The 9,899-nt window shown below is 47.7% G+C and overlaps 1 protein-coding gene across 3 annotated transcripts in view; it reads right to left on the bottom strand.

The window, feature by feature from the left end:
• Positions 1–6,543: 6,543 nt before the first annotated feature.
• The window catches only part of MIB2 (MIB E3 ubiquitin protein ligase 2), an 86,086-nt gene continuing 82,730 nt past the window's right edge, over positions 6,544–9,899 (bottom strand). For all 3 annotated transcript variants that reach the window (XM_081954913.1, XM_081954912.1, XM_081954911.1), the window contains 3 exons: positions 9,463–9,647; positions 8,368–8,433; positions 6,544–7,299 (listed from right to left, as the gene is read on the bottom strand). In XM_081954913.1, coding sequence (XP_081811039.1) covers positions 7,058–7,299; positions 8,368–8,433; positions 9,463–9,647 — 493 coding nt within the window. In that variant the 3' untranslated portion in view covers positions 6,544–7,057. The remainder of the gene's footprint in view (positions 7,300–8,367; positions 8,434–9,462; positions 9,648–9,899) is intronic.

The raw sequence follows: 9,899 nt of genomic DNA, 5'->3' as shown, positions 1-9,899 counted from the left end.
AGAGAGAAATTTGGCAGTCGCCAAGCGGATGCCCCCATGAGGGGGTCTTTTGGTGCCCAACTTGGTCGGCCCTGTTTACAGTTTTTTAAAATTTCATTTTGCGTGTCTGTGACTGCAGTGGTCTCCTTTTGGGGAATTTATTTCACAAATAGCCTTACCCGGTGTCGGGTTTTTTTTTTTTTTTTTTTTTGAGAAGGTGAAAAAGCTCTTCCACACCTCTTCCTATAGGAAGCTCAGCTTAGGAGCCAAAATTGGCCTACCTCACAGGGCTGTTGGGAAAGTCAAAGAGGGAGAATTCGAATCGGCTCCTGGCGCTTTGTGATGTGAGGTTGGCCGGAGGGCAGGAATGGAGGAAAAAATGTCAGATATGATTTAGAGCAGGGGTGTCCAGCCTTGGCAACTTGAAAAATTGGGTACTTTAACTCCCAGAATCCTGGGAGTTGAAGTCCGCAAGTCTTCAACTTGCCAAGGTTGGAAATTCCTCATTTAGAGGGTCTCGCAACCCTTCCCCCAGTGGGCACTTTTTTAAAAAAAAGTCCAGACTTTGTGTTATGGAGGAGCTACAGCTTGAAAAAATAGGAAAAGCTTTGGCAAAAAAATGACATTTTTATGGTAATGAGTTTTTTCCCCAAGGAAATGTCGAAGACAACAGTGGGATGCAACAGGAAGTAAAAAAAATAAGTTTAACAAATATCTATCTTGCACCCTTAGACAACTGAAAACAATTGGGGTGGGGGTGGTGATGTGTTAACTTCGTGGCAGGCCTTACTGCTGAAACAATAGGGACTAGAACCTTGGATAACGAAGTGTTCCTTTTGGCCTTATGCCAGGAATGAATTTGCCCCAAAGAAAAGCGGGTACTGTACACCTCAAATATATACAGTAGAATTCCTTTTCCAATTCTTTTCTGTAGATTTTCTTTTGCTATTTAAAAAACAACAACACCATCTGCAGTATTTACATGCCTTGACACAAAGCCACAATAAATATTACATAAGCAGCACAAGGAACGGCTCTTGATTCTGGCCATTTTTTTTTCCGTTCTCACATCTGGCTGTTTAATTTGGTCACCTCTCAAAAATTATTGAATCTGGCTTGGTACAATTTTGGACCAGAGGAAAAGGGGGGAGGAAATCTTCCTCACAGCCAGAAAAGCCTTCGCAGTCCTTGGTCAAAAGTTTGATGAAAATGTGTCCTCCTCCACTCATCTCAGATGCCGCTAAAAAGAATCACTTGGATAAATTTTAATTGATACGATCAGTTTATGTGGCTTTCTTAAAACTTCCTTTGCAGTTCTTGCTTCCCAAAGCAGGATACGGGGGAGTAAATGAGCCACGGTGGCGCAGTGGTTAGAGTGTAGTACTGCAGGCTATTTCTGCTGACTGATGGCTGCCTGCAATTTGGCAGTTCGAATGTCGCCAGGCTCAAGGTTGACTCAGTTTTCCGTCCTTCCGAGGTCAGTAAATTGAGGACCAAGATTGTTGGGGGCAAGAGAGGCTGACTCTGTAAACTGCTGTAAAGCACTGTGAAGCAGAAGTGCTATGGCCATTTTCCTCCCTCCCTCCCTCCCTCCCTCCCTCCCTCCCTCCTTCCTTCCCTCCCTCCCTCCCTCCCCCCCCTCCCTCCCTCCCTCCCTCCCTCCCTCCCTCCCTTCCTTCCTTCCCTCCCTCCCCCCCTCCCTCCCTCCCTCCCTCCCTTCCTTCCTTCCTTCCTTCCTTCCTTCCTTCCCCAGTGGTTAGAATGCAGGATTGCAGGAGTTCAATCCTAACCGGCTCAAGGTTGACTCAGCCTTTCATCCTTCCAAGGTCGGTAAAATGAGTACCCTGATTGTTGGGGGCAAGAGGCTGACTCTGTAAGCCGCTTAGAGAGGGCTGTAAAGTGGTACATAAGTCTAAGGACTATTGCTAAAAGCAACATGCAGCAAGAAAAACAATAAAAGGATCCTTTGAAAGCAAAAGAAAAGCTGCTTTCCTCCAAAACAGCTATTTTCCATAATAAGCGCTGGCCTTGGTAATGTGTAATAGCCAGTTATGTCCACAGGGTGGCAGACTTCGCTATTCCAATGAATAAAACAAAGGCTACAGGCAGTCCTTGATTTAGAACATCTCCCTGGTGACCTGATCAAAATTTGAACGCTTGGCAACTGTTATTTATGACAGTCACAAAGTCCTGGGGTGATTAATCATCTTTTGCAAGCAAAATCAGTGGGGACGCCAGATTACCAAACCGTGTTACCAACAACTGCATTGATTCACTTAACAACTGTGGCAAGAAAGATTGTAAAATGGGGCAAAACTCACTTAATGACTGTCTCATTTATCCACAGAAATGTGGGCTCAGTTGTGGTCATCATAGATCGAGAACTACCTGTGTTGGAATTCCCGGAAGATTTTTTTAGTGGTGGTTATACATATGGCACCCAAAGCTTTATATGGTTATTTTTGGGTAAAAATGTCGACAAGACACTGGAGTATGAATCTACAGGACTGTGATACACAATACACAACGTAGTCTGATTTATGAATGCCATCTTAGACTGGCATTCTACGATGATCACAATCTTATTTTACTGAAATAAAAACAAACCATTATTGCTTTGCCTAGGAGGTCTTAAAGGGACCACAACAGTCCATCATCTGGCTGGTTTGATTAACATTTGCTGTCATCCTTAGAGACAGGATGGGCAAAAATGGCCAGCAGAGGGCACTCTTTTTATGCGCTTGTGCTATATATGACCTTAATATGGGGCCAAAACACCCTAGCCATCAGAAGGCGTTCTTTTCGCACTCTGCCATATTATTCCCATTCAGCCCACTATGCCCAAAAGAACCAACGGAGGGCACTCTATGCCATTAGCTATATAGATGGTCTTAGTAGCCCCTTTCAAGCCACTATGCCCAAAATAGCCACTGGAGGGCACAGTTTCAATGCTATCTGTGATAGATGCTCTTATTTGTCCTTTTCAGGCTGGAATGCCCCAAATAGCCACCAAAGGGCACCCTTTATATTTTCTGTGCTACACATGAACTTATTAGCCTCTTTCAGGCTGCTATGTCCAAAATAGCCACCGGAGGGCACTCTATGCCATTAGCTATATTGATGGTCTTATTAGCCCCTTTCAGGCCGTTATGCCCAAAATAGCTACCGGAGGGCACTCTATGCCATTAGCTATATAGATGGTCTTATTAGCCTCTTTCAGGCCGCTATGCCCAAAATAGCCACCGGAGGGCACTCTAATGCCATTAGCTATATAAATGGTCTTATTAGCCTCTTTCAGGCTGCTATGCCCAAAATAGCCACCGGAGGGCACTCTAATGTCATTAGCTATATAAATGGTCTTATTAGCCTCTTTCAGGCCGCTATGCCCAAAATAGCTACCGGAGGGCACTCTATGCCATTAGCTATATAGATGGTCTTATTAGCCTCTTTCAGGCCGCTATGCCCAAAACAGCCACCGGAGGGCACTCTATGCCATTAGCTATATAGATGGTCTTATTAGCCTCTTTCAGGCCGCTATGCCCAAAACAGCCACCGGAGGGCACTCTATGCCATTAGCTATATAGATGGTTTTATTAGCCCCTTTCAGGCCGCTGTGCCCAAAATAGCCACCAGAGGGCACTCTATGCCATTAGCTATATAGATGGTCTTATTAGCCCCCTTCAGGCCGCTATGCCCGAAATAGCTACCGGAGGGCACCCTTTGCATACCCTGTGCTGTAGATGATCTTAGTACTCCCTTTCAGGCCATTATGCCCAAAATAACCACAGGAGGGCACCATTTGAATGCCTTCTGCTATCGATGGTGTTTGTAGTCTCTTTCAGGCTGTTATGTATAAAATAGCCACCAGAGGGCATCCTTTGTGTGCCCTGTGCAGTAGATGTCTTTGTAGTCTGTTTCAGGCTGGCATGCCCCAAATAGCCACCATAGGGAACCCTTTGCACACCCTGTGTTATCAAGTCTTTGTAGTCCCTTTCAGGCAGCTATACCCAAAATAGCCACCGGAGGGCACTCTAATGCCATTAGCTATATAGATGATCTTATTAGCCCCTTTCAGGCCGCTATGCTCAAAATGACCACCGGAGGGCACTCTAATGCCATTAGCTATATAGATGGTCTTATTAGCCCCTTTCAGGCCGCTATGCCCAAAATAACCATCGGAGGGCACTCTATGCCACTAGCTATGTAGATGGTCTTATTAGCCCCTTTCAGGCCGCTATGCCCAAAATAGCCACCGGAGGGCACTCTAATGCCATTAGCTATATAGATGGTCTTATTAGCCCCTTTCAGGCTGCTATGCCCAAAATAACCACCGGAAGGCACCCTTTGCATACCGTGTGCTGTACATGGTCTTTGTAGTTGCTTTCAAGGTGTTATGTATAAAATAGCCACCAGAGGGCATTATTTGCATGCCCTGTGCTGTATATGGTCTTTGTAGTCTGTTTCAGCATACTATGCCAAAATAGCCCTTGGAGGGCACCCTTTGCATACCCTGTGCTGTAGATGATCTTATTACTCCCTTTCAGGCCACTATGCCCAAAATAACCACAGGAGGGCACCATTTGAATGTCCTCTGCTATCGATGGTGTTTGTAGTCCCTTTCAGGCTGTTATGTATAAAATAGCCACCAGATGGCATCCTTTGTGTGCCCTGTGCGGTAGATGTCTTTGTAGACTGTTTCAGGCTGGCATGCCCCAAATAGCCACCATAGGGAACCCTTTGCACGCCCTGTGTTATCAATAGTCTTTGTAGTCCCTTTCAGGCAGCTATACCCAAAATAGGCACTGGAGGGCACTGTTTCCATATTCTGTGCTCTTGATAACCCCTTTCAGGCCTTTATGCCCCTAATACCCAGCAGATGGCACCATTTGCATTTTGTTGTGGTACACACAAATGTATTAGCCTCTTCCAGGCCGCTATGTGCAAAATAGCCCCCGGAGGGCACCCTTTCCATGCTTTGTCTTAGTACTCCCTCTCAGGTCACACTAAAACAACTGCTGTAATCCACTTAACCATTTAAAAAAAAAGGTCGTTAAAATGGAGCAAAATTCCCATCTTGCTTAGTAACAGGAATTTCGAGTCTTAAATCAAAGACTACCTCTAGTCCCTCTTAGGCTGCCCTGCCCAAAATAATCACTAGAGGGCACTCTTTTTTTATGCCTTGCAAGAATTATAACCTTTTGCCCTGCTCTGCTTTTACTTTCTCAGTCTCTGGAACAACTGACCCGTTTCCTTGAACGCAAAATAATGATGCAATTTGGGGTGATCAAGATTTAAAGTTGGGCTAAGCAACCAACTTGCTGCAACTGGGGAGTTGGTGGGTTTGACCCCCACCCCCAGGCCTTGCTGCCCTGATCCAGAATAATCACAATGCCCTTCCTCTCTTGTCCGACCTTCATCGGTGTTTGGCCCGAAATTCCTAGAGATCACGCCCTCTGCAATCTGGGCTGCTCTTCTCTCAGGCGCTGCAAAGATCCGCTTTGTGAAACTCCGTTAAGTCCAATAATGGATTACCGGCCATTCCCATCCAGCCCAAGGGGCCTTCCTTTCTGACATCTTCGGCTTCTTGAACGGTGGGTTGAGGGTACGCTGCTCCTGACCCAGGAGGCAATCTGAATCGTATCAAACCTGGAGTGTTGGTTTCACTCTTATTAGGGTTTCCCGGCCGGGCCAATTTTTCATCTTTTCCTTGGAATTATGCCTTGGGCTCCCTTTCCCTTCCCACTCGGATCTCTACCGAGCCTCGCAGGGGGATTTCTAAGACTGATTTCTATGTTCTGGGATTGGCTTCGCACCTGTCTGAATGGCTGCCACAAAGAAGAGAGGGGTCAAGCTATTCCTCACAGGAGCTGAAGGCAGGACAAGAAGCAATGGGGTGGAAACTAAACCTGGAGAAATTTCCTGAGAAGGAGAACAATTCACCAGTGGAAGTTGTGGGTGCTTCCAACAACTGGAGGCTTTTAAGAAGAGACTGGGCAGCCATTGGTCTGAAATGGTATATAGGGTCTCCTGCTTGAGCAGAGGGTTGGACTAGAAATCCTCCAAGATCTCTTCCAATTCTGTGATCCTGTTAACTAGCCCACTGATTTGGCCCCCTCCATTAAGAGCCCCTCATTGCGAGGCTCAAGTCACTTGTGTTAAAATATTAATGATGGGGAGAGACATGGGAGCAAGGTCAGCCAATGAAGAGGCACGGCAACTAAGTCAGTCAATGGGAGCTTAAAAAGATCGGAGTCTGTGCAGAGAATTGAAACAGAAACTGGAGCAGTCTGCTACTCTGAGAAGTAAACTAGCAGTCTGTCTGGGCTCGTCTGCTGAAATGAAACTAACTGCTTGTGTTTGCCTGTTAACTCTCCTGCCTTGTGTTTACTTGGAAGAACCAGCTGTTGGCATTGTACATTTATTCACCTATTCTTATGTGTATAAAGAAGTGAATGAATCCAGCTGCATCAGTTATCTGTGTGTGCTTCCGGGATTTGAATGTATGCAACAAACTCTTGACAATTTGTGGGTAAGGAAGGAATGCTACCAGCCCATAGAAAAAGGCTTGTGCAGATGTGTTGTATTTTTTGCCAGCAAACATTCACAACTTCATGTTGAAGGACGTACTCACTCACTCACTCACACACACACACACACACAAGTGCACACCCATCCCTTCCTCCATCAGGGCTTCCTTGGCCCATAAGATACCTTTTCCGTTCACCTTTCCGACATCCAGGCTGTGCGGCACCAACTTTGCTCTGGGCTGGCTCCTCCCTGCCGGGAAGGCGGAGCCAGATCCAGACCCCGCCTTTTAAAGTGCAAGAATATTGCTTTTCCGCGGGACGGAAGGAAACATGCTCTTTCGGGAAGATTGCTCCTCTTTTTGACAGTGGAGAAAGCTAGGAAGGGAAAGCTCTTAACCCACATCTCCCAGCCCAAGTCTCTGCAAGTCCGGATCTTCTCTCTTCGTCTGCTCTGGACTCGCCCAACCAAAACAAAATTTGAACCCAGAGGAGGGTGGGGCAGGACAGTGATGGGGTTGGGGGGGTTGGGGGGGCAAAGCCAGAGCCAGTCCTCAAACGAAGATCGGGATCCTCTCGCGGATGGTCTGTCGGCAGATGGGACAGACGTTCAAGGACACGCCGCACTCTTGGCACGACCCGTGTCCGCACTGGTAGATCACTCTGATCTGGCTGTCGATACAGATGGGACAGGTGATCCGTTCCTCCATCTGCCGATAGCGGCTCTGTAGATCCTCCATGAGCTTCTGTTGGTTGGTGACCTCCGGGCCCGACCCACCGTCGACTTCAGAGTTGTCTGTGGTTGGGAGAGGAGAGGGGGAGACATGAGATGGGGAAGGCGGCGGGAGAAAGGATGGACATACACACACACACAAACATACACACGTACGTGTCTCTTTTTTAACCGTCTTTTTGCCCCATGTGAATTTCCCAGCTGACATGTTTTAAGTTAAAGGTTCCCTTCGCACCTATGTGCTAGTCATTCCCAGCTCTAGGGGGCGGTACTCATCTCCATTTGAAAGCCAGCACTGTCCAAAGACGTCTCCGTGGTCATATGGCCGGCATGACTAAACGCCGAAGGCGCACAGAACGCTGTTCCCTTCTCACCAAAAGTGGTCCCTATTTTTTCTACTTGCATTTTTTACGTACTTTTGAACTGCTAGGTTGAGAGAAGCTGGGACAAGTCACAGGAGCTCACTCTGTTATGCAACACTAGGGATTCGAACCGCCAATCTTTCTGATTGACAAGCTCAGAGTCTTAGCCACTGAGCCACCGCGTCCCTGTGACATGTGTTGCTTGGAACTAGAGACAAGCACCGAATCCCCCATCATTTATTTTATTCATAAATCCTGACTTTGGGGGAGCTTTTTCGGTCTTAACTGTGGTTTATCTCTCATTTGTTCCTGGAGTCTCTATTCTGGGAGGGGACCAAAGACCGGGAGGGAAACCCCCTCCCCCCGCCAGAAATGGACTGGCTTGTTTGCACGCTTGTGTGTACAACCTGACTAATGAACCTAAACTGAATCGAAGGGTAGCATTTGTGTGATTCGCTCTACAAAAAAAACCCCGGGGTTCAAGAAAGATGCAAACAAGCAATCGTGGCTTACAAAAATAAGAAAACCAGCAGTAGATGTTTATGTTTGCCTTATGTTTTCAGTTGACAAACATGCAGCCCCCCGAGGAAAACTGGAGGAGGAGGGCAAAGGGAAAGGAAGGAGAATTCGTGTCCCACCATTCCTGGATGCTGACTGTCATAACTGGACGTTCCCAATGCTTTATATTCTACACCTGTTGGCTAAAAGCAAAGGGAAAACCTCCCCCCCCCCCCAAAAAAAAAATAATATATAAAGCGATGGTGTTTACCTTGCTTCAACTTTTTGGTAATGGTGACTTGGCATTTGATGCATTTCTTCATTCTTCTGGAACATTCTGTTGGCGGGAGGAGAAATTGAGAAGAGGGGAAAAGACTGGAAGAAGAGACGTGGCTTTTAGGCATGACTTCCAACAAACTTTCATTCTTTACTTTTGGGCAAGGATGTCAAACACAAGCCCCCTGGGCTGGATCCAGCCTGCAAAGTGGTCGGATCTGGCCCGTGGGGCCGTACTGGAAAATGTAAGCAGCCGGCCACATTGCTTTGGCCCGGCCTGTAGTGGCCCGCAGGCAGCCAGTGGAGCTGGCAGCAGACTCAGACAGTGAGGAGGTTGGGGAGGAACATGGGCCAGTCCTGGAGTCTGGGAAAGGCGCTGATGAGGACTCTGTGTCGGAGGCAGAGAGGGAGATAGACAGCAGTGAGGCAGAGGAACAGCTGGAGCCTATTCCCAGTGTGTGCATGCGCAGAGCTGCTGGAAGACAAGAACAACTAAGAAAGCAGGGTCGATTTAAGAGTAAAGCCACACCTTGGAGGCGATTGGCCCCTCCCAGAGGAAACAAAAGAGGAGCAAAGGGGGAGGGGGCTTTTGCAGGAAACAATTTGTTCCTTTGATCGTGTCGAGAGTGGAAAGTTCTGTTTGTGACTATAAGAGACTCTGTGCCAAGTGTTGCCTTGCCCTGCGTTTGGAAACGAGATATCTGGCAGCTCTCCAAGCGAGATAAGGTGCGTGTGGATAAAGATTCCTTGGAAAGACCTTTTGCTAAAGCCTTGCTGACTGTGGACGAAAGGAATTCGTGCTTTTTAAGGACGCCTGGGTCAGAACATGGTCTACCCCATGGGAAGAGGAAACATTGGGCCAGGGTGGCTTCGGCCTGGTCTACCCAGTGCAAAGCAGAGTGGCATCAAGCTGGCCATGCCCAACCAGCTTTGCCACATCCACCCGGTCACACACCCCACCTCAGGTCAACCACAGCCCTGATGTGGCCCTCAATTAAATTGAGTTTGACACCCCTATGTTGGGGGAGGGGGAAGGAAATAAGAAATAGATGTTTCAGTTACAGAATACGGGCGTTCAACGCAGTGGTACCTTCGCACACGATGCTGTGTTGGCAGGGGAAGAAGAGGACCAGCAGCGCCAGTTCTGAGCAAACCAAGCACTCCGAAGGGGCAACTGCTTTTGGCACGCTGAGGTTCGTCATTGTGTTGGGGGTGGTGTGGACTCTTCTCAGGCTGCTGGTCATGGTGGAGCTCTCGAAAGAGTCCTGCTGCTCTCTGGGGACAGAAAGAGGCCAGGTAAGATTAGACAGCAGCATGGCTTGGTCAGGGGGAAGAGTGATGCGGTGGCCTAGAGGCGGAGCTCTCGCCTCACAGTCAGGAGGCTGTGAGTTTGATCCTAGGTAGAGGGAGATATTTCTCTCTCTGGGCACGATGAGAATATATCTGCTGAACAAAAACTCCCCACTGGCGTCAGGAAGGGCATCTGGCCATGAAAACACTCAGCCAGCTCCATTCAGTTGCTCAGAC

Source organism: Natrix helvetica (assembly GCF_964273705.1).
Source record: "Natrix helvetica genome assembly, chromosome: 5".
NCBI classification, from domain to species: Eukaryota; Metazoa; Chordata; class Lepidosauria; order Squamata; family Natricidae; genus Natrix; species Natrix helvetica.
This window is presented reverse-complemented; position numbering and strand designations above follow the sequence as displayed.